At 44.0% G+C, this 25,058-nt stretch overlaps 1 protein-coding gene across 1 annotated transcript in view; it reads left to right on the top strand.

Moving 5' to 3' along the window:
* Positions 1-25,058, top strand: part of LOC149438480 (IgGFc-binding protein-like) — a 70,138-nt gene that overhangs the window by 25,774 nt on the left and 19,306 nt on the right. The window contains exons 6-14 of the mRNA XM_089659805.1: positions 2,115-2,713; positions 4,285-4,861; positions 7,081-7,670; positions 9,060-9,612; positions 10,538-10,743; positions 12,294-12,435; positions 15,378-15,706; positions 18,440-19,004; positions 21,324-21,922. Of these exons, the coding sequence (XP_089515931.1) occupies positions 2,115-2,713; positions 4,285-4,861; positions 7,081-7,670; positions 9,060-9,612; positions 10,538-10,743; positions 12,294-12,435; positions 15,378-15,706; positions 18,440-19,004; positions 21,324-21,922 (4,160 nt within the window). The remainder of the gene's footprint in view (positions 1-2,114; positions 2,714-4,284; positions 4,862-7,080; positions 7,671-9,059; positions 9,613-10,537; positions 10,744-12,293; positions 12,436-15,377; positions 15,707-18,439; positions 19,005-21,323; positions 21,923-25,058) is intronic.

Genomic DNA, 25,058 nt, shown 5'->3' with positions numbered 1-25,058 from the left:
TCCACACAATATGCAGAACAGCATTGTCTATTAGGCCTTGAGGATTGACCCATGTTGGTAGCTTAACCCTCAAGAGTTGTCCACACAACATGCAGAACAGAATTGTCTACTAGGTCTTGAGGTTTAAACTATAGAATACTCACCCAAGCTGTAAACCCACCTTGGTGACTTAACCGCTAAGAGTTGTCCACATAACGTGCAGAACACCTTTGTCTACTAGGCTTTGAGGTTTGACCCACCTTGGTGGCTCAAACTTCAAAAGTTGTCCACACAACATGCAGGACAGAATTGTCTACTAGGGCTTGAGGTTTTACCCACTTTGGTGGCTCAACCTTCAAAAGTTGTCCACACAACATGAAAGACAGAATTGTCTACTAAGTTTTGAGGTTTGACCCACCTTGGTGGCTCAACTTTTAAAAGTTGTCCACACAATGTGCAGAACAGCATCATATGCAAGGCTTTGAGGTTTGACCCACATTGGTGGCTCAACCATTAAAAGTTGGCTACACAACGTGCAAAACTGCATTGTCTATTAGGCCTTGAGGATTGACCCGTGTTAGTGGCTTAACCCTTAAAAGTTTTCCACACAACATGCAGGACAGAATTGTCTACTAGGCTTTGAGGTTTGACCCACGTTGGTGGCTCAACTTTCAAAAGTTGTCTACACAACATGCAGAACATAATTGGTTACTTGGCCTTGAGATTTGACACAAGTTGGTGACTCAATTGTTAAAAATTGGATCGGCCCTGCCAGGGTAGGCAATGGCCCAGGTGGAGCACTGACAAGGAGATCAAACTTGACTATCTAAAACTGGGGTCCCCAAACTACAATCCAGGGGCCAGATTCAACCCTTTGCTTGCCTTTATCTAACCCTTGGGCCATGATTCCTCCCACTGACATTAACAACGAGGCATAATTCCTGCCACTGACATCAACAGTGGGGCACTATTCCTCTCACGGACAACAAAAATAGGGCACTATTTATTCTTCCCACTGACACCAATGATGGGGCACTATTACTCCCATGGACACCAATTATTCCTCCCTCTGACACCAATGATGGGGCATTATTCCCACAGATACCAATGATGGGGCACTATTCCTCTCACTGACACCAATGATGGGTCACTATTCCTTCCGCTGACACAATGATGGGGCACTATTCCTCCCACTGATACCAATGATGGGGCACTATTCCTCCCGCTGACACCAATGATGGGGCACTATTCCTCCCATTATTACCAATGATGGGGCACTATTCCTCTCACTGACACCAATGATGGGGCACTATTTCTCCCACTGACACCAAAAGTGGGGCACTAGTCCACCCGTGGACACCAAAGACGGGGCAATATTCTTCCCACTGACACCAATGATGGGGCACTGTTTCTCTCACTGACACCAAAAGTGGGGCATTAATCCTCCCATGTTCACCAAAGATGGGGCAAATTTTCTTCCCACTGACACCAATGATGGAGCACTATTCCTCTCACTGACACCAGTGATGGGGCACTGTTCCTCCCCCTGACACCAATGATGGAGCACTATTCCTCTCACTGACACCAATGATGGAGCACTATTCCTCTCACTGACACCAATGCTGGGATACTATTCCTCTCACTGACACCAATGATGTTGCATTGTTACCGATGCCAGGACATTTTCTACTACTGGCCACAGTCTGGCGCTTCTGATGTCTGAAGGATAATAAATTGGCCCTTTGTTTAGAAAGTTTGGAGACCCCTGATCTAGAGGAAGTAAAAGCCATAACAAGGTTTTCGTATGCGAATGGACAATTAATGGAGGAAGGGTCACGGGACCACTAGAGTAGAAAGCAAAAAGGAGGCCGGGGGGGGTTCAGGAGTGGTCAGGCAGTTCTGATGTCCTGTGACCAAATGTAGAGAACCATAAAGGAAACTGATGCTGGAAATGAAGACTCTGTACCCATCATGAAAAGGGCCACCTGATTGTATTTGCACCTCAGACCTAAGGTTCCTGCCCCCCCTTGGTAATCTCTATAGGCATGGTTAAAAAAATCTGAATCTGCATTTGACCCTTTTTCTGACTTTGTTGAACCCTAATTAATATCTTCTCTTTTTTTTTTGTCTTTTAGCTATGCAATGTCCTGGTAATAGTACTTATAATCAGTGTGGAAGCTCTTGCCCCCCGACATGCCAAGACCCGCAAGCCCCATCGAGTTGCAGTGACCCATGCATTGAGACCTGCGAGTGCGATCCAGGCTTTGTTATGATTGAGGGAAAATGCCAACCTACGGAAAACTGTGGCTGCTTCTACAAGGGGCGTTCTTTGAGGCAAGGCGCCACTTTCTGGGATGACCTTTCCTGTAAGAAAAAGTGTCTATGCGATGCGGAGACTCGAGAGGTGAAATGCAGCAGCACCAAATGCAACAAAGGAGAAAAGTGTTTCGTCAAAGATGGTATTCAGGATTGTTATCCCACCAAATACAGCACATGTACGGGTTCCGGAGACCCCCACTACGTGACGTTCGATAACTTTCACTATGACTTTCAGGGAGCATGTGATTATCAACTGGCTGCACTTTGTACACCGAAGGCGGGCTTAGCTGATTTCCAAGTCGTTATCCGCAATGACCACCAAGGAAGTCTCCTTGTCTCTTACACTACCGCTGTCACATTTAAGATCTTTGAAAATGAAATCCAGATCCGCAGGGAATTCCCGGCTGTTGTCTTGGTAAGTTGTACGTTGGGTCAAACCTAGGCCGCATTTTTTTAACTTTTTTTCTGACTTATTTAGTTGCGTGTTGGTTTGAGTTTGCGCTAAGCAACATTTTTTTTTTTGTCAGCAGAGCAGCTAATAGAAGACAAGTAAACATGTGAAAAGGAAAAACAAATTTGAAATATTCACATGCAGTATTTTATTTTTACTTATTTAAAAAATATGTGTTTAAATTTTAAAAAGAGTGTTTAGTGGTTAACATAAAAAAAAGAAATATATTAAAATATTTCCTTTTAGAGCTCTTTAACTGATTCCCCCCCACCCCCGGTCTATCGGAGAATGACGGTTGGGCGGGACCGCTCTTGCTCTGGGAGGACATCATATAACATCCTCCCATTCTTGTTGCTCAGCACTTTACATTATAGTGGGAGACAATACAGTAACAATACAGTTCAATACAAGAGGGATAGGAGGGCCTGATCCTGGGAGCTTACAATCTAGGAGGGAGAGGCTAGTGGTACAAAAGGTAGTAACTGTGGGGGATGGAGTGGTTGGAAGAGTAGAGGATTCCAGTATTAGCAGAGGGCGGGATAGGCTTCCCTGAAGAGATAGGTTTTCAGTGATCGCCTAAAAGTAAGTAGAGTAGGCGATGGTCTGATAGATTGGGGTAGGGAGTTCCAGAGGATGGGGGATGCCCTGGAGAAGTCCTGGAGATGAGCATGGGAGGAGGAGATAAGGGAGCTAGAGAATAGGAGGTCTTGCGAGAAGCGAAGAGTACGGTTTGGTTGATATTTAGAGACAAGATTGGTGATGTAATTTGGGGCAGAGTTGTGGACGGCTTTATATGCCATTGTTAGTGTTTTGAATTTTATCCATTGGGCAACTGGGAGCCAGTGGAGGGATTGGCAGAGAGGGGTGGAGGACACTGAGTGGAAGCCAGTGGAGGGATTGGCAGAGAGGGGTGGAGGACACTGAGTGGAGACCAGTGGAGGGATTGGCAGAGAGGGGTGGAAGACTCTGAGTGGAGGGATTGGCAGAGAGGGGTGGAGGACACTGAGTGGAGACCAGTGGAGGGATTGGCAGAGAGGGGTGGAAGACTCTGAGTGGAGGGATTGGCAGAGAGGGGTGGAGGACACTGAGTGGAGGCCAGTGGAGGGATTGGCAGAGAGGGGTGGAGGACACTGAGTGGAGATCAGTGGAGGGATTGGCAGAGAGGGGTGGCAGATACAGAACGGTTAGTAAGGTGGATGAGTCTGGCAGCAGCATTCATGATAGACTGGAGTGGGGATAGCCTGCGATGAGGTTGGCCAATGAGGAGGGAGTTACAATAGTCGAGGCGTGATATGACAAGGGAGTGAATAAGTTGCTTAGTGGTTTCCGGGGTTAGGAAGGGTTGTATCTTGTTGCGGAGGTGAAGTCTACATGATTTTGTCAGCGATTGGATCTGGGGCTGGAAGGACAAATGGGAGTGTAGGATTACACCTAGGACCCTGGTTGATTTCATTCCAAGCCCCCCTTGGAATGTAAAATCATTGCACTCCCCCACCTACTCCAATCTAATGAGTAAATACCTTTCTTTCTAACAGGTGAATGGTATAAAATCCAACCTCCCATTGTCAATGAAACTGAAACCTGGCAACATCGACATTTATCAGTCCGGAAGGCAGTGTATAGTTCAGACCAGCATTGGAATTCGGGTGACGTTCGACTGGGAGGCAAGAGTGGCGGTGGTGCTGCCATCCACTTACTCCGGCTATGTTTGCGGTCTTTGCGGTAACTTCAACGATAACCCAAATGACGATTTGACCGACCGGAGTGGCACATTGCAACCTGACATCCCCTTGTTTGGTCATAGCTATCGGGAAGGCGAACGCGCTGCTCAATGCCCGATTGTGAAGGGCGGTAACTGCAAAAATCTCGCGAGCCTGGAAGGGCAGCAGAAGAAAAAGCTGCAGGAGTGTGGCATGTTGCTGGACACAAAAGGTCCTTTCAGAGATTGCGCTTCCACAGTTGATCCTATCACTTACTTCAAGGACTGTGTTTACGATATGTGTGCCTATGGCAAAAGGCAAGACCTCATATGCCGACTGTTGACGGGCTACACTGAATCATGCCAGGCAGCCGGCGCCGTTGTGTATAACTGGAGAACTGACATTGTCTGTCGTAAGTACCTGGAGGAAAACTGTCATCAAATTGGGGGAGGGGAAATAACTGGCCAATTGCATGCTTGCAATCGAACATAAAGTGTATGTCCAGCCAACAGTTCCTTTTTATTTTAGGATAGCATAGAGTAGTGTTTCTCGACCTTTTTTCAGTCAAGGCACCCTTTAGAATTATGGACAGTATTGAGGCACCCTTTAAAATTATGGAAAGTCTTGAGGCACCCTTTAAAATTTTGGACAGTCTTGAGGCACCCTTTATAATTATGGACAGTCTTGAGGCACCCTTTAAAATTATGGACAGTCTTGAGGCATCCTTTAAAATTATGGACAGTCTTGAGGCACCCTTTAAAATTATGGACAGTCCCGAGGCACCCTTTAAAATTATGGACAGTCTTGAGGCACCCTTTAAAACTATGGACAGTCTTGAGGCACCCTTTAAAATTATGGACAGTGCCGAAGAACCCTTTAAAATTATGGACAGTCTTGAGGCACCGTTTAAAATTATGGACAGTCTTGAGGCACCCTTTAAATTATGGACAGTCCCGATGCACCCTTTAAAATTATGGACAGTCTTGAGGCACCCTTTAAAATTATGGACAGTCTTGAGGAACCCTTTAAAATTATGGACAGTCTTGAGGCACCCTTTAAAATTATGGACAGTTTCGAGGCACCCTTTAAAATTATGGACAGTCTTGAGGCACCCTTTAAATTATGGACAGTCTTGACGCACCCTTTAAAACTATGGACAGTCTTGAGGCACCCTTTAAAATTATGGACAGTCCCGAGGAACCCTTTAAAATTATGGACAGTCTTCAGGCACCCTTTAAAATTATGGACAGTCTTGAGGCACCCTTTAAAATTATGGGCAGTCCCGAGGCACCCTTTAAAATTATGGACAGTCTTGAGGCACCCTTTAAAATTATGGACAGTCTTGAGGAACCCTTTAAAATTATGGACAGTCTTGAGGCACCCTTTAAAACTATGGACAGTCTTGAGGCACCCTTTAAAATTATGGACAGTGCCGAGGAACCCTTTAAAATTATGGACAGTCTTGAGGCACCCTTTAAAATTATGGACAGTCTTGAGGCACCCTTTAAAATTATGGACAGTCCCGAGGCACCCTTTAAATTATGGACAGTCCCGAGGCACCCTTTAAAATTATGGACAGTCTTGAGGCACCCTTTAAAATTACGGACAGTCTTGAGGCACCCTTTAAAATTATGGACAGTCCCGAGGAACCCTTTAAAATTATGGACAGTCCGGAGGCACCCTTTAACCTTTAAAATTATGGACAGTCTTGAGACACCCCATTCTAAAATGTGAAAAACTATTCTAATACCAACATCCACGCATGTAGGACACCCAACATTAGAGGTGACTTATTCTTCCAAAGCAAATACACTTTTGCACACTGGCACTGACTAGTATTCCAGTGTTTCTTTTCTCCATTACTGAGCTAATGTGACCCCCAGCACTGATGGAGAGGGGTGGGGGAGGGTCTAATTAGGATGCTGTGCAGGCAGTTGACATCCTCCTTATCAACTAATGATGGAATTGGTTTTCAGGACGATGGCGGCTAGAGGGTGGTAATGGTGCACAATGAAAACCTGTGGCTTTGTGTAACTAAAAGGCAGGATTGTTCCACCCTCTAGCTTGTATACAAGTTTTAGGCAACTTGTAGACATTTTTGCCAAGGCACTCCTAAAGAAACCTCAAGGTCCCCCAGGCTGCCTGGGCACCCTGGTTGAGAAAGGTTGGCATAGAGAAGGATTAGAACCCTTGTAACCAGGATTCTCTTCTCTGAAATTTACCCTCATTTCCTGTCTTGGTAACCAGCAAAACTAGACTAACTCAAGCAACAATAGACCCCTGTCAGCAACAAAAGGTCTCCCAGCAGCCAGCAGCAACAGACCTCTCCCTCAACAGTAGATCCCTCCTAGCAACAATTGGCTCTTCAGCAACAATAGCCCCCTCTCTCATCAAGAGATTGCCCCCCCCCTCCCCAGCAGTCAGCATCAATAGACCCTCCAGCACCCCATGCCATTACATACATTCAATGATAGAGGTACCGGAAATGCCCCCCCCGAGTTCCCACCGAAAAAAACCTCTGGGTGCCTGTCTTTGAGAGTTTATTTTTTCCACCTAATCCTAAATAATATTCAAAATTTGACACTGTCCTTGAGCAGTAAACCTTACATTTCTTTGCTCTCATTTTTCCAGCAATCCCCTGTCCACTCAACAGCATGTACAACATATCTACCAGTCCTTGTCCATCCACCTGTCTGTCTGTGTCCATGGCCTCGAAATGTGATGCTGTGGCCCACGAAGGTTGTGAGTGTAACCCGGGCTATGTTCTCAGTGGTTCTGAATGCGTTCCTTTGTCCCAGTGTGGCTGTTTGTACAACGGCCAGTACTATAAGCCGGGTGACATCATCTATCCTGACAACAATTGCGAGAAGAAGTGCACCTGCAATGGCGGAGGCTCGATTTATTGTGAGTCCACTTCCTGCGGCCCCTATGAAGTGTGTAGCGTGGTGAAGGGCATCCAAAGCTGTAATCCCAATGGAAGCGCGGTGTGCTCAACCATTGGCAAGACGAGCTATAATACTTTCGATAACTTTGGGTATGACTTCAGCGGAAACTGCTCCTACGTCCTATCACAGACCTGTCTCAGCGAAGGGTCAAAGTTGAATCCATACTTTATCCAGATAACAAACATAGAAAGCTCTGTCTCGTTAACCAAGAAAATTATTCTGGCAGTCTACTTGTACAACATAACCATTTATCAAGGACCTGAGAACATCATTCTGGTGAGTTTCTTTTATTCATTTTGATTTTTTTTAAATAAAAAATTGGCAGTGGAAGAGAAAGAGAGAATTAAAGTAGAACTGAAGGATAAAAATGCTTTATTTTTTTATTTTGGATAGTGTAAGGGAGCATTATAGCCTTTGCTAGTTATGTGTCCCACTGGGTAGATTTCCCTTCACTTCCTGTCCCATAGCCTAAACAGGAAGTGATAGGAAACCCCGCTAAAGTGAGGGATTCCCTTGTGGTCACCAGGGTCACCAGAACTAGTGTCCCCATTGGGAGATATCTCCTCTATTACTTTTCTGGAGGACATCCCAAAAATTGGGATTTTCTTGACTTTCACTTACAATTGTAATAGTAAACATGACAACAACAACTCCTCCACTGCATTTGGTGGGATGTTAAGCTAAAAAAACTGGAATATATCCAACTTTGTGGCCAGTGACGTCATCTCCAGTACCTGTGTTCTTCCAGGGTGGCCATTTTCTTGGATCCTATACCATGATTATGATTATGGAGTCCTGCGGCTGCCCTGCTTGGTTTTGACCACCCCTGGGCCTGATGGCCACAAAGTTGAGTATATTCCAGTCTTTAGAGCTCAACATCACACCAAGTGCAGCGGGTACAGACGGAGAACTTGTAGCCTTGGCATCTGTTCATCTACTCATGCATCTGAATAAAGTGAGGGATTCCCTTGTGGTCGCCAGGGTCACCAGAACTAGTGTCCCCATTGGGAGATATCTATTCTATTACATTCTTGGGGACATGCCAAAAATGGGGATTTTCTTGACTTTCACTTACAATTGTAATAGTAAACATGACAACAACAACTCCTCCGCTGCATTTGGTGGGATGTTAAGCTAAAAAAACTGGAATATACCCAACTTTGTGGCCAGTGACGTCATCTCCAGTACCTGTGTTCTTCCAGGGCGGCCATTTTCTTGGATCCTATACCATGATTACGATTATGGAGTCCTGCGGCTGCCCTGCTTGGTTTTGACCCCCCCTGGGTATGATGTCCACAAAGTTGAGTATATTCCAGTCTTTAGAGCTCAACATCAAACCAAGTGCAGCGGGTACGGATGGAGAACTTGTAGCCTTTGCACCTGTTCATCTACTCATGCATCTGAATAAAGTTGACCACCTTCGCCTTTGTTAACTATTATTTCATTATATGTTGTATTCAGTTTTACTTCCCGTTTTTCTATTTGCCTTGGTGCACTACAGTTTGTTTTGGCTTTCGGACAGCATTTTCCCCAATGGATTGTGAGTGACACAGGTTCTTGGACTGTTTCCTGAACAGCTTGCTTGTTTAACGCCATAACGCAGAGACTGTGATAATCTGTATCCATGCATTCTTAACCAAACTTGAGTCAATTCTCTTCCAACAGGTGAATGATATCGTTCGGACTCTCCCATTCGAATTAGGAGCTGGACAACTACGAGCTGAATACCAAGGCGGTGGTTTAGTCATTAAGACTGACTTTGGTTTAATCCTAACCTCCGACAATGCTATTCATGTCACTGTGCCTGCAACTTATCACAACCAGCTCTGCGGCCTGTGTGGAAACTACAATGATAACGACAAAGACGAGTTCAGTCCACACGTTGATGATGTTGTTTCATTTGCTGAATCCTGGAAAGATTCTGCTGACACCTGTGTTACCATTCAGGTTTGTGATGCTAAGAACAAGTCTTGCTCTGACTGCCCCAAAAAAAAGCAGAAACAGTTGGCAGGAGCAAGCCTCTGTGGAATTCTGGTCCAAGAAGATGGGCCCTTTGCACCTTGCCACAAGATCTATGATCCAACTGCCTACCTGAAAAGTTGTGTGAATATTCTTTGTGCAAAAACTGGAGAGCTCTGCCCGATCCTTCAAGGCTACGTCAAAATTTGCCAAGATGCTGGAGCAATTATGAAACCATGGAGATCATCAAGTTTTTGCCGTAAGTTCTACATTCCCATGGATTTATTGACTATAGAGTAACCTGAAACAAGTCTCAAGTGTGTGGGGTGTTCATGGTATCATTTAAGGGTGAAACACAAGACTTTTAAAACTTTTAAGACTTGTAAAACACAAGTTTTTAGACTAAGGAATATGAGAGCTAGACTAAAAAAGGGACAACTTAGTTGAGGGCAGGGCTTTTTTTCTCAGGGAATACATGCAGAAACTCCCACCTTCTGAGTCAACCCTTGTCTCCGCCACCAACCCACCTCCTAGCACTTTACCTTGGTCCCATCCCCTACCCACCTCCCAGTGCTCCCCCTTTTAGAGAATACAGAACCAAGCATCATTTTGTGTTGCTAAGTCTAAGACAGGGGCCTCTAAACTACGGACTGTGGGCCACATCCGACCTGCTACAAGGTTGTATCCAGTCTGTAGTTGGGGGTCTTCTTAATATGCACAGCTTGAGGATTAAGGTCAGCAGGGGCAGCCTATGGTCCCTACATCAACCACCCCCCATGTAATGGGGAACTCTACCAGGGACCCTGAGGTAAGGGGGGACTCTGATGGAAACCCCAGTGTAATGGGGGACTCTGATGGGGACTGTTTTCAGCTAATCTAATATCTGTAAAATATTCAACATTTCTCTTGTACTTGAAACCTTGAAGACCCCCAGTCTAAGGGGAAAGCTTAACTCACTTTGTAGAAATTTCTATTTACTTCCTTTTATGTCTCTAGAAGAGGAACTAGGAGAAAATATCCTTTTTATGCATTTTATGCTGATTAACATGACAAAATTGAACAATAAGTTTATATTTTGCTTTCATGAAAATTGATACATACAGTGGGGTTTATGTGCGGTCATAAATACAACATGTAGCATTGACTTTTTTTTCTCTAATCTTTCTGCTATTGGTATGTTTCAGCATACACCTGCACTGAGGATCACAGCCATTATGAGTTTTGTGCCGATGTCTGCTATACCAGTTGCTCCTCCCTCTATGACATCACCAGCTGCCCAACCACCTGCTCTGAGGGCTGCCAGTGTAACAACGGATACTTTTTCCAAAATGGTCGTTGCGTGACCCCGGCCGTCTGTGACAGTTGCACGTTGAATGGCGCATTCTATCAGGTGTGAACTCTCAACTATATATGCTGTTAACAAACTGAAACCCAGTTATGATACCATTAAAAAACCTTTCTGGTAAAGTATGAAAATGTCATATTTATGTGGACACAGCGTACAGCATAGTTCCTCTAATTTTCCTGTCAGCATTGACTCTGGACTCCAGGCAAGACCACTTTATAAATCACTTTGGGTGCAAGTAGCTCAAGCTCTGGGAATTTCCTTTTCCAAATCCTATCATTCTGCAGACCAAGAATTCCCAAAATATCAACTCCTCCCAATAGAAAACCCAAGAATGTCCATTTTAATTAAGAATGCCTGAGGACCACCATTTTGTCATTATGCCCAATGTCCTTCTGCCATGGTCAGGGGTCAGGCTCAGAGACCAGTCACTATAGCAGTAGAGAGGTTCCCACCAACTAGCTGATAAGTACACAAGCAGGTCACCCTGGTTGATGACATTGGCTCGGTAACAAGTGGTTGCAGGTTGGGATCAAGCGGAAGGGTAGTAGAGGAACAAGCCAAAGGTTGGTAATGAGAGGTGGTGGAGATAAGGATAGCTGCAGGTACACAAAAGTGCAAGATATTGGTTGGAAAGAGCACAATAATCTATCAAAGAGGAAATTGAAAGGCATGGCTTAAATAGGAAGTTCATGGGAGGAGCAAGAAGTTTAAGGTTCTCCAGAAAGAAGGCACAAGGCAAGATTATCCAGAAAATCAGACTCAGGAGGCTCAGCAAGAAGATCTACTACTGGATGCAGCCAAGGTTGTGAGTTCAGATACATCCATCTGTCTAGGGTCAGAGGTTTATTGGGTCCAACCTATCCCACAGTGATCAGGCAGGAGCTGGGAACTCCACATAACCGCTGATGGCCTCTTTACTGTATTGATAATGTAGAGGTTCTCTGGTTGCCTATACTATACCCATAGGTCACCCAGTCCACTTGTGGTCTGTTGGACAGAATTTTCACTGAGACAAAAATGATGCGCCTCACCCAAAGTGGGAGTCCAAATATCACGTTCATCGCAATAAGATAATCCTTTATGATCCATATGTGTAGTCAACACATTTCAGGGGCCAGAGATCGCCCTCTTCATCGGGGTTTAAAATATTTGTAGATTTTGGACTCGGAATAAGTATCGAGGGGGTAAATGTTTTCTATTCCAAAATCCAAGTGTTACCTGTTTCAATCTAGACATATCACATAACATTTCCTCTCCGTGTTCTCTCACTTTTTCACATTCTCATCCTGAAGAAATTGGACAGAAAGTCTTTGCATCCCTGAGGGTAATGACATGATCTTCACATATGGCAGCGGCACTCCTACCTGGAAGTCAATTAACGCATAACTTCATAAATACATTAATTCTGTCGCAACATAAAAGGCCAGCTTGGCTATGGGTCTCTTGGATGGCTTGATGTAATTATCCAGAATGATGAGACTAGTACCCTTTGCACAGTTTTTTTTTTTACTCAACATCCATTGGATTATAAAAGTCTTGCTACAACCTCATTTCATTCCAGGGAGTTTTACAAGTGTCTCTCTCCTTCACAGGTGAATCAAACCATCATTTCTGAAGATTGCAGCCAGTCCTGTACCTGTAACTCTCATCGTGTGATGGAGTGCACACCCCATGGCTGCAGTTCTGATGAGATCTGTAAAGTATTGAATGGAAAAATCCAATGTGTCAATAAGGGTAAGCCGTTTTCCTTCAATGTCACAATTACGTTGAATGAGGTGAAAGTATTACGTTGAATAAGGTGAAAAATTGCCCTGCCCAGTAGCTCATACCTTCTGGGTTGGTATCTTCCACATGCTGTCTACTCTTTTCCAAAAGCCATTGATGCCCACCCCGGACATCGCCCTACTCAATCTACGACCTTCCTCGATTTCCAAGCTCCAATTTAGTCTTTTCTTGCAGATCACAACTGCTGCCAAACAAATTATAGCTAAATCTTGGAAAACTCCATCTCTGTGGATATTGGCGGTTTGGAAGAAGGTGACACAGGCGATGATACACGCTAAGGTGGAAGCTGCCATCACAGACACAGTCCCTACATTTTTGTCAATTTGGTCTCCTTGGGTCGATCACTTCCTCCCTCAGGGCTTCGACGAATCGTTGCTCCTTCCCTAATAACCTCCCTCACCAGAGGGTAATCCGGAGCCCTGGTCTGGTCCCATGTCCCCCTCTCTGTCCTGGAAGTCACATCCTTTGTCCATTCTCCTCTCCCCCACCCCCTTCCTCCTTTCTTTCCCCCTCTTCTTTTCTCCCTCCCTCATTATGGTTTCTTCTATGTTTATAATAACCGCACCTTTACTAAAGGCCATTGGGCCTCATGTCTTCATCTGGTATCCTTACTGTAAATGTGTTTTGCATATCGCTGTAAGTTCTACACCCTTTAAATCCAATAAAATGTTTGAACAAGAAGAAGGTGAAAAATTGCAAAAGTCAAATTTAAAGTTTCAAACAAAAATTTTACTTCTAAAAACCTTTTTAAATGTAATATCCAGTTTTATTCAACATGTATGTATGCTGGAAAGTAAAAAAACATGCTGGAAGAAAACAAAAGAAACAACAATGCACTGAAGATGGAGGAAGCCTTTGTCATTGCCACTGCAATCAGTGTTCAACCCAGAACTGGAATCCATGACGTCCCCCATGTCACTGTAGACTGGAGATACTGAACACTGATTGCAGTTGCATTGACAACGGCTTCCTCCATCTTCAGCTTGCTTCATCCCCAGCCAGTGGCCAAGGCTGGTGGTTCTCTGGTTGCCCCTTGGACATCTTTGGTTCCCAAGTCACCTTTGTGCAATGCCCTTCACATGCGTACTTTTGTGAGTCCATTTTTACTTTCAGTAAATTGTGATTTATTTTTTAGTGTTACACTACGGGGTTGCACTGTTGTTTCTCTTGTTTTCTTCCAGTGGTTGGAAAGTGAGCTCCTCTTTGGTCCTCTAGCTGCAATTCCTAGTTTTAGCTATGTTTAGCACTCTGGGCTATCCTACACAAACCTTTTGTTGGCATATATCATTAGTATTGCTAGTCACCAATTATTATTTTTTACAATCTTTATAACTTATTACTTATTTGGTACTTTTTAGTTTTTTTATCCATTTTGTAGAATTCAACCATTTGGTAGATTCATTATAATTTCCATCCACATTATGTCTGATTTATCAGACTACTCCTGAACGCTGTAATTTGCCTGGGCTTGTCAAGTTCATTTATTCACATTTAATCCCCTCCAGGTTAGCTAGGTAGGTTTTTTTTCAGGCAGAGGCTGAATAGCAGCCTGGGATGAGTGAGCCTATGAGTGAGGCAGGAGTTCACCACAGGACAGGCTAGGGAGGTTCTCAAGGTCAGGGCTTCTGGAGCCTTCCTACCTCTCCGGAAACCTGAGAGCTTTCTGGAGGAGGGATGGAGGAGAGGGAGGGGGAGCTAAGATCTGCATACTTGAGGGACCTTGGCCAATCCCCTGGCAGGAGGCTGGGCATGCTGACCAAGGCAACACTTAAGAATCACAGAGCCTGGGAGTGGCAGGAGCAGGTGGAAGATGAAGTGAGGTGCTAGAGTGTGGAGGCTGAGAGGGGGCACAGGGAAGGGGCCAACCTACAGGCAGGTGCTGGAGAAGAAGATCTCCATTGTACCACCGTCTTCAAGGGAGGATATCCCGAGCAGCAGGGAAGAAGTCAAGGAATTGTCCAGGAATTGTCCAGGGGGGCCCTCATCCCAGGTGGCTTGGCAAGAAGAGGCATTGCCAGACACAACAGAGTTTGTAGGTTCAGACCCGGGTCCTGACACTGTGCCTGAGGACTTGCAATGCAATGATCTTCCTGCTTCTGTGTCATACATCCTGTGGATATGTGCTCACTGCACTTCTCCTATAGCTTCTTAAATATTCCGTCAACCAGTCTTTGGGGTGGAAGCAAAGCCCTGCTCCTCTACCAAGATGGCCGCCTCTGCACAGAGACACAGTATGGAAGAAGGGCTGGGAAATCAATAAAGTAGAAAAGATCAGATGCAGGAAGACCACAGGCAATACTGATAATTAGTCCTTAGTCCTTTGCTGGAGAAGAGGATCTCCATTGTACCACCGTCTTCAAGGGAGGATATCCCGAGCAGCAGGGAAGAAGTCAAGGAATTGTCCAGGAATTGTCCAGGGGGGGCCCTCATCCCAGGTGGCTCGGCAAGAAGAGGCATTGCCAGACACAACAGAGTTTGTAGGTTCAGACCCGGGTCCTGACACTGTGCCTGAGGACTTGCAATGCAATGATCTTCCTGCTTCTGTGTCATACATCCTGTAGATATGTGCTTACTGCACTTCTCCTACTGCTTATTGAATATTCCTTCAACCAGTCATTGGGGTGGAAGCAAAGCCCTGCTCCTCTACCAAGATGGCCGCCTCTGCACAGAGACACAGTATGGAAGAAGGGCAGGGAAATCAATAAAGTAGAAAAGATCATCTGCAGGAAGACCACAGGCAATACTGATAATTAGTCCCTTGCCCCCTGCTTACCTTTTTTGAGTCCTTGTGTTTTTTAAGAAAATGAAAGTTATAAATTATTTTATTAAGCTCATTACTTTTTCCTCTGTTTTTTGCTCACTTAAAATGTCTTGATTTTCTTTTTTTCCAGATCCTTGCAAGGCAGTCTCCTGCAGGAACAAGGAGCATTGTGAAAGTACCAATGACGTACCAGTTTGTGTCCCTGACTATTCAAGTTCTTGCATTGGTTGGGGAGATCCTCACTACTTAACATTCGATGGCTACAACTTTGATTTCCATGGCACCTGTACTTATGTTCTTGCCGAATATCACGGCACTGATGCAACCCTGGAGTACTTCCGCATTGAGGAGAAGAATGATAACCGGGGGAATCTGATGTCCTCCTCCGTCAGACTGGTCAACATTTTTGTCTCTGGCTTCAACATCTCAATCGTAAAAGATGAAATTGGACAAGTCCGGGTGAGTGGTGTTCAGTATATGATACATTTGTGGACATTCACCTTATATGTAGTATAGCAGGGGTCTCCAGACTTTCTAAACAAAGGTCCATTTTACCTTCCTTCAGACATTAGGTGGGCCAGACTGTGGCTAGTGGGAGTAGAAAATGTCCTGACATCAGTGAGAGTAAACAATGTCCCATCTTTGGTATTAGGGGAAGTATTAGTGCCCCATTGTTGGTGTCAGTGGGAGGTATAATGCTCCATCATTGGTTTCAATGGAAGGAATGGAGCCCCACTGTTGGTGTCAGTGCAGGAATTAATGCTCCATCATTGCGGTGGGAGGAATAGAACCCCATTATTGGTGTCAGTGGGAGGAATGGTGCCCCATCAATGTTATCATTGGGAGGAATAGTGCTCCATCATTGGTGTCAGTGGGAGGAATAGTGCCCCATCATTGGTGTCAGTGGTAGGAATAGTGCCCCATCATTGGTGTCAGTGGGAGGAATATTTCTCCTTTATTGGCATCAGTGGGTTGAATAGTTCTCCATCATTGGTGTCAGTGGGAGGAATAGTGCCCCATCATTGGTGTCAGTGGGAGGAATAGTACCCCATCATTGGTGTCAGTGGGAGGAATAGTGCCCCATCATTGGTGTCAGTGGGAGGAATAGTGCCCCATCATTAGTGTCAGTGGGAGGAATAGTTCCCCATCATTGTTATCAGTGGAAGGAATAGTGCCGCGTAATATGTATCAGTGGAAGGAATAGTGCCCCACCATTGGTGTCAGTGGAAGGAATAGTTCCCCACCATTGGTGTCAGTGGGATGAATAGTTCCCCACCATTGGTGTCAGTGGGATGAATAGTGCCCCACTGGTGTCAGTGCAGGAAGTATTGCCCCATTGTTGTCAGTGGGATTAATAGTGCCTTGTATCAGTGGAAGGAATAGTCCCCCAATGGCCGGATAAAGGCATGCAAAGGGCCCCAGGGCCACAGTTTGGAGACCACTACAGTATAGCTGCTTAGATGCTAGCACTGTTAATAGACAAATCAGTGAATACTCACGGCTAGCTCCACTCACAGACCTTTAGGTGGACAGCTCATTCTTCAGGAGCGTAGGCAAATGATGTAAAAGCATTGCGCAGTTCCCTCCAGGGCAGGCAGCATTTAAGACAGCCCCAGCATTAGGAAGGGGACAGAAGTCAGCCTAATTCAAGACCTACTCTGCCCCCTGCCCACTGCCATGTTGCTACAGCAGCATGTGTTGAAGGCCAGAAGGTAGGGCTTTCTCTTGTGAAGAGGGTAGGAAGGAAATGAGGACTCTGACGTGAGGAATTTGATGTGATTTTGATAAACAAAAGGGGATTGAGGACTCTGATGTGGGGGACACAATGATTCCATGATTCCAACATGAAAGGGCTGAGGACTGAGGACCTCGATGTGAAAAGGAGAACTAAGCACTAAGATATGAAGGGGGGATGGAGATGTGAAAGAGGTGCAATTGAGGACTTTGATGTGAAAGAATGCGGGGAACTGTGGACTCCAATATGTAAGGGGAAGGGGGGTACTGAGGACTCTAATGTGAAATTAGAGGGGGTGAGAACTCCAATATGAAAGATTGAGCTTCTGGGTGACCCCTTTTTACCCTGGGGTCCCTCGAGATTTTTCATACTTTCAAAGGGTGCCATGACTGAAAGAATCATTGAGAAGCCATGATTTAGATGAACTGTTATTGTCTTCAAGTTAAGATTACCAGATTATCAAAATTAAATCCATGAACACCCCACTGACCATGCCCGCTTTAAATCACCCCCCCAAAACCACGCCCACATTTGTAGCCACGCCCACAACATCTCCCTTCCCCATTTTTAACACCCTCAAACAATTGGTTGGAGGCTTTTGGAACAAGAGGCAGATATTCAAAGTAGAAAGACAGATGGAGGCACCAAGACAGGCATGCATAGTTAGGAGAAGCCTTGCTCCTTGAAGGTATCAACAAGAAAAAGTGCAAACGGCTGCAGTGGTACCTGCATAGTGTGAGTGAGGGGTTTATGGTTGCTCAGTAGAAAGTGTACTGTGCAACCATTAACCCCTCAGGGGATAGTAACCAGGATGCACGTTTTCTGGGGATAGACACCTCAAAAAAGAGACTGTCCCCAGGAAACCAGAACATATGGTAATCATAAACGACAATAAAGTCAAGGCACATCATAAAAGAACAGCTGGGTCAACACCGCACTGAGTAACAGTCCGTAATGGGGAATGTACACATCCAATAGGCTGATGCGTTTCGAGGACTTGCCTCTTCCTCAGAGCCACTGGCTCTGAGGAAGAGGCAAGTCCTCGAAACGCGTCAGCCTATGGCGTCAGCCAGTGGCTCTGAGGAAGAGGCAAGTCCTCGAAACGCATCAGCCTATTGGATGTGTACATTCCCCATTACGGACTGTTACTCAGTGCGGTGTTCACCCAGCTGTTCTTTTATGATGTGCCTTGACTTTATTGTCGTTTGTGAGTACAACACCTATTTTATTTCTTATTAAACATTTTTTATGGTAATGCACTAGGGCCTTTGTTCTTTCCTCATTCAGTATATTTGGATTCCCCCGGTCTGTTGAGGGCAGCAAGGTGTGCATGTTCCAGGACATTCTTAATGTGGTTGCAGCTTCGAGTCCATCCCCAAGCGCAGGAGCATTTGTGTTTGCTGGTTCATATGGTAATCATGTGCCAAGTTAAATTTGGTTTTCTCCTTGTTTTTTAGGTAAATGGCGAAATTACATTACTCCCTGTGAGCTTGCTAAATGATAAACTCACCATAATCCAAAGCGGTGTGTATGCCACCCTGAAAACTAACTTCGGCCTTAAAGTGGCTTATGACTATAACTGGCAAGTGGAAATCACTCTTCCTAGTAGCTACTACGGGTCAATGGGCGGTCTCTGTGGAAACTTTAATAATAATCCTCGTGATGACAAGATATCGCCTGACGCGAAGCAACTCACCACCATCACTAAGTGGGCAAAGTCATGGAAAGTCGTTGAAGATGATACCTTCTGCTCAGACAGCTGTCAAGGAAACTGTCTAGAATGTAATGAAACCTTAAAAACCATCTATGAAGGAGAAGGCTTCTGTGGTGTCATCGAGGCTGATGATGGACCTTTCAGTAGTTGTCACGCTAACGTCAGCACCACCTTATACTTCACCAGCTGTGTGAAAGATGTCTGTAGCCACAACGGAGTTGGCCTCTGCCAGGCTTTTGAGTCCTATGCCGCAGCTTGCCGAAAGCAAGGAATAGAACTTCCCAACTGGAGGAAAGCTACAGGATGCAGTAAGTACATTTTACAAAAATTGGAAGATGTTCCCATAGTCGATATGACAATTCCATCTTTTTTTAATTGGATCTAGAATTCGATATACTGTATACCTGCTGAACAGGGGCGGACTGACAACTCATGGGGCCCCCAGACAATAGGGGATCATGGGGCCCCTGTGTCCTTGACCAAAGTCAAAAAAGCCTATGAAAAAGGTACCAGGGGCATCTCATAGGGCCCCCTACTGAGCCCGGGCCCTCGGGCAGTGCCCGAATTTCCAAATGGTCAGTCCGCCCCGGCTGCTGAGCAATGTGTCAAATAACACTTCCAGGCACATATTACCTCTCACAGAGATCCTTGTACTCCCCCTGACAATGCCTTCATCTGCTTTTCTCTCCAGAAGGATGGAACCATTTTTGTTCAGGCATCATCCAGGGTCACCATCTACTGCCTGTAAATCCTAGTGCCTGGTAAACATAACTTGTGATGCTGCTCTAAGCAGGAAAAGAGACTCTTCCATGGATCCTCAGGGTTAAGCAGGGTGCTGACCAGGGGCGGACTAACAACTCATGGGGCCCCCGGGTAATAGTAGGCAGTGCCCAAGTTTCCAAATGGTCAGTCCGCCCCTGGTGCTGACATACCACGTGCCGATCCAGAAAAGCTGATTAGCTACGATGCACAGATGCACCAGATTTTGCACTCTCCATTTTTAGTAAATCAACCCCATTGGCTTTTTTCACCATTGTTGTGGAATACATGACCCTTGTTTGGCATTCGAAGAGCCTTGAACATTTGCAACACATTTTTCTGTCCTTACCATACTGTATTGGTAGTCATCCCTTGAAAACTATCTCATCTACTGTTTATGTTCATGTTTTCATTTACGAATGCTCAGGTATCTTACCAGCTATAGCTGTTTAATCTTTTGGCCATCTTTCAAGAGCTTAAAGTGGGAGTTCAGGCAAAACCTAACTAAGGCTAAACCTACCCCCAGGGGTGGACTGACAACTCATGGGGCCCCCGGGCAATAGGGGATCATGGGGCCTCTGTGTCCTTGCCCAAACTCAAAACAGCCTATGAAAAAGATACCAGGGGGATCTCATGGGGCCCCCTACTGACCCCAGGCCCTCAGCCAAATGGTCAGTCTGCCCCTGCCTACCCCCACCCCCATTGTAAACCTATTCTGTCTAACCTTGTAAAGAAAAGACCTGTATACTTACCTATTCTGAAGCTGCTCCGGTCCGGATCAGCTGTTAGCGGCAACTTTTGTGCAGAGGAGGGGCATCCAACAATGGATATCCCATAGTAAGTATATGGGTGACGTAATTTCCCAGGCATTTCCAGCCATGGTTGGCAATATCTCTTCTTCAAAGAAGCCGCTGCTGGAGAGACCATGTGACCTGACCAGAACAGCTTCAGAATAGGTAAGTATACAGATCTTTTCTTTACAGCCGGTGTCTCCAAACTTTCAAAGCAAATGACCAGTTTACTGCCCTTAAGACTTTGGGGGGCTGGACAATGCCCCATCTTTGCTATTAGGAGGAGAAATAGTGCCCCATTGTTGGTTGGAGTAGGAGGAATTATGCCCCATCTCTGATGTCAGTGGCTGGAATTATGCTACATTGGTGGTGTCCCTGGCAAGAATAATGACTCAAGGGCTGGATAAAGACAAGCAAAAGGCTGTATTTGGCCCCTGGGCCACACTTAGAAGACCGCTGCATTACAGGGTTAAATACAATAGTTTCAGAATGGGGGGTGAGAGTAGGTTTTGCTTTATTTAGGTTTTGGCTGAACTTCCACTTTAAGTGTCCAATTTGCATAGACCTGTAGAGAAAGGAGGAACATGCGTATTTTCAGGAAACATGGTGGGCACTGGGCAGCTGTATAAGGAACTACAAATACTGAATACAAAGTTACAGTCATTTAGTATCCCCAGGGGCGGACTGACCATTTGGAAATTCGGGCCCGGGGTCAGTAGGGGGCCCCATGAGATGCCCCTGGTACCTTTTTCATAGGCTTTTTTGAGTTTGGGCAAGGACACAGGGGGCCCATGATCCCCTATTGCCCGGGGGCCCCATGAGTTGTCAGTCCGCTCCTGAGTATCACATCCCTCCTTGTATCTGAGGATTTTTGCTCACACCTTGTGGCTTGATCAGTTGCAATCCACGGAAAGGGTGGAGGTAGATCATACTCATGTCTCTGGAGGCTGTAAAGACAAAGTTGGCAAATGAACCCTACTTTACTACATTGTTAAATAGGAACATGTATGTTGGGTGGGGTTGTGATTTAAAGAAAAATACAATTTTGAAATAATTATTTGTTCAATTTTCCCCCAGATATGATCTGTCCTGAGAACAGCCAGTATCAATATTGTGGTGGTGCTTGTCCAGCCAACTGCTTTGACAGAAACGCCCCCGATAGATGTACAGATCCCTGTATAGAGACTTGCCAGTGTAACGAAGGCTATATCATGAGTGCCGGAAGCTGTATTGATGTCAAAACATGCGGGTGCCTCCACAACGAGATTTATTACCAGGCCAACCAAGAATTTTGGTCTGATGAAAAATGCAAAGTATACTGCAAGTGTGACTCCAATCTGGGCATGGTGATATGCGAAGATGCAACATGTCAGAGCACTGAAAGATGTATGTTGAGAAATGGAGTCAGGGGCTGTTACCCTGTGAGTTACTCCACATGTACTAGTAGTGGTGACCCACACTACACTACATTCGATGGCAAGCACTTCAACTTCATGGGCACCTGCATGTACCAGCTAACCGAACTGTGCGTCCCAGATCCAAATCTTACTCCTTTCAATGTCAAAATTCAGAATGATAAGAGGGGTAGCAAAAATGTGTCCTACACAAAGTCATTGACCTTGGAAGTATACAACTACACCATAACTCTTACCCGGGACTATCCAGACCAAGTTTTGGTAAGCACTTAACTGAAATATGTTAAATTCCTAATTTTGCTAGATCTATGTGGAAAATGCACTGGTGTTGAAAGATATTACCCTTACTTTTAATTTGAGGGTCTTCCAAGGGAACTGCAATGTATATTTAGTAAGCACCTGGTGATTTTGGTCGAGAGACGGTTGATCTTCTAGGTCTTTACACTTTCCACGTCTATTACAAAAAAAGATTTTATTTTTCCTTTGGCATTATTATTGTGAGGAATGTAGCAGGATGAGTGGGATCATCTAGGTGGGAGCATCCAATAACCAAATGTAGACATGAACAGAACCAACAACTATGGCAGGGGGACTTCACTTCTAGAGTTCCCACGGGATATACAAAGCCAGAAGATGAATCAGCTCACCAGACCCCAACTTTGACTAGACTATAACTTTTAGTAGACTTTCCTTCAATATGTTTTGAGCAGGAGGGGTTGATTGGTGGCGTTGGATTCCAAGTTTGGTGTTCACTTCCACAGATTTATGTGGAACTCTAGGTGTTATGGAACATTTACACACTAGAAGGGCTTTCACACTTACAGAAGGTTCTATGAACAAACTCTAAATTGCCCTTGAAGAACAAAAAAGCACCAACAACCAAAGATTTGACTTGAAATGTAGAATCTATTAAATTAAAACAATCCAGAACATTCCGTATATGTTACTATGGAAGGTAAGTAGAAAGGAACGCCCGGTATCCAGTAAAAGCATATTTGGAGGTGAGTTTGAAGACGTTTATTGAAAGTAGGAAGAAGTAATATCAAACCGACGTGTTTATGGGGAACAAAGACTCCCTTTCCTCAGGGTTATTCAACAAACATAAGGGTGAAGAAGGGGAGTCTGTTCCCCTGAAATGCATTGGCTTGATTTACTTGTTGCTACTTTTAATAAACGTCTTCAAAGTCACCTCCAAACTTGCATTTACTGGATACAGGGTTGTCCTTTCTACTTACCTTCCAAGTTTACATTTGGAAAGGACCTTGAGGTGATATGCAGAGGAAGCAGCTCAGGCCGTGGTGGGACTCACCACCATCTCTTTTCAAGTCATTGGAAGGGGACTCTTCCAACCCACTTACGTCATTACCCATCCAGAACCGATGATTGGTCAAGTAAGTCCAGAACGATTTCCAACCCTAAAGATACAGTATATGTTGCCAACAGGGGCAGACTGACAACTCATGGGGCCCCCAGCAATAGGGGATCATGGGGCCATGGTGTCCTTGCCCACACTCAAAGCACACCCAAAAAAGCCTATAAAAGGTACCAGGGGCACTTCATGGGGCCCCCTACTGACCACGGGACCTTTGGCAGGGCCCGAGTGCTCGAATGGTCAGTCCGCCCCTGGTTGCCAAACACAGTATATGGAACGTTTGGGATTGCTTTTTTTTTAATAAATACTAAACTTGAACTCAAATATTTGGGTGTTACTTTTTTTTTAATTCTTTAAGGACTTTTTTTGGGCAGGTTGGCATCCAAATGTATAGAGTTGTACAATGTATAGAGGCAAAGAAAGTGCACTTAAGAATTTTTTTTGATAAGAATACTGTGTGAGGCTAATATTCAGGAAATATCTATTTTTATATGAATGTACATTTTTATGGGATTTATGGGCCATCATAATCAGCGTTCATTTTATGGCCTCTCCACAAATTTTTGGGTGTTGACAGCTTTGCTTCCCTTCATCTTTTCAATAAGGAAGATAACAAATAAAGTTTATTTTTTGGGTTTTTTTTTTTTAATCTCACCTGCAATGGAACAATATCTAAAAAAATTTACTAATACATTGTATGTGATTATCAGCGGTTTCATTTAGTGCCGTTTAAGGTAGTTTTAAAGAGTCTACGTACAACCTCACTATGTTCAAACCCAGCAGAAATAAAAAAAATCACCAATTGTGAAATTACCGTGAAAATATACAGTCTCCCCAAAAAAATATTAATAATAAAAAAATATAAAAATTATGCAATCGTGTTCAAAATTAAAGTCATTCCTAATAATGATTCCAATAAAAATGATGCAATTGTGTCCAAAATTAAAGTCATTTCCAATAATGATTCCAATAAAAATTATAAACTCGTGTCCAAAATTAAAATAATTCCCAATAATGATTCCAATAAAAATGATGCACTCGTGTCCAAAATTAAAGTCATTTCCAATAATGATTCCAATAAAAATGATGTATTCGTGTCCAAAATTAAAGACATTTCCAATAATGATTCCAATAAAAATGATGCAATCGTGTCCAAAATTAAAGTCATTCCCAATAATGATTCCAATAAAAATTGTGCAATCGTGTCCAAAATTAAAGTCATTCCCAATAATGATTCCAATAAAAATGATGCAATCGTGTCCAAAATTAAAGTCATTCCCAATATTGATTCCAATATGGAAAAATCCTGATGAACGAGGAAGGCTTTGATTTGGAAGGCTCGTTCATCAGGATTTTTCCATATTGGAATCATTATTGGGAATGACTTTAATTTTGGACACGATTGCATCATTTTTATTGGAATCATTATTGGGAATGACTTTAATTTTGGACACAAGTCTATAATTTTTATTGGAATCGTTATTGGGAATGACTTTAATTTTGGACTCGATTGCATAATTTTTATTGGAATCGTTATTGGGAATGACTTTAATTTTGGACACGATTGCATCATTTTTATTGAAATCATTATTGGGAATGACTTTAATTTTGGACACGATTGCATAATTTTTATTAGTAATCATTATTGGGAATGACTTTAATTTCGGACACGATTGCATCATTTTTATTGGAATCATTATTGGGAATTACTTTAATTTTGGGCTCGAGTGCATCATTTTTATTGGAATCATTATTGGGAATGACTTTAATTTTGGACACGATTGCATCATTTTTATTGGAATCATTATTGGGAATGACTTTAATTTTGGACACGATTGCATCATTTTTATTGGAATCATTATTGGGAATGACTTTAATTTTGGACACGATTGCATAATTTTTATTGGAATCATTATTGGGAATGACTTTAATTTTGGATACAATTGAATCATTTTTATAATTTTTTATTATTAATATTTATTATTATTATTATACAGTATTTATATAACGCCAACAGTTTTTGGA

This window comes from Staurois parvus, unplaced genomic scaffold, assembly GCF_062004578.1.
Source record: "Staurois parvus isolate SC_StPar_1 unplaced genomic scaffold, SC_StPar_1.0 ptg001191l, whole genome shotgun sequence".
NCBI lineage: Eukaryota > Metazoa > Chordata > Amphibia > Anura > Ranidae > Staurois > Staurois parvus.
Note: the sequence above shows the minus strand (reverse complement) of the source record. Positions and strands in the feature narration are given on the sequence as shown.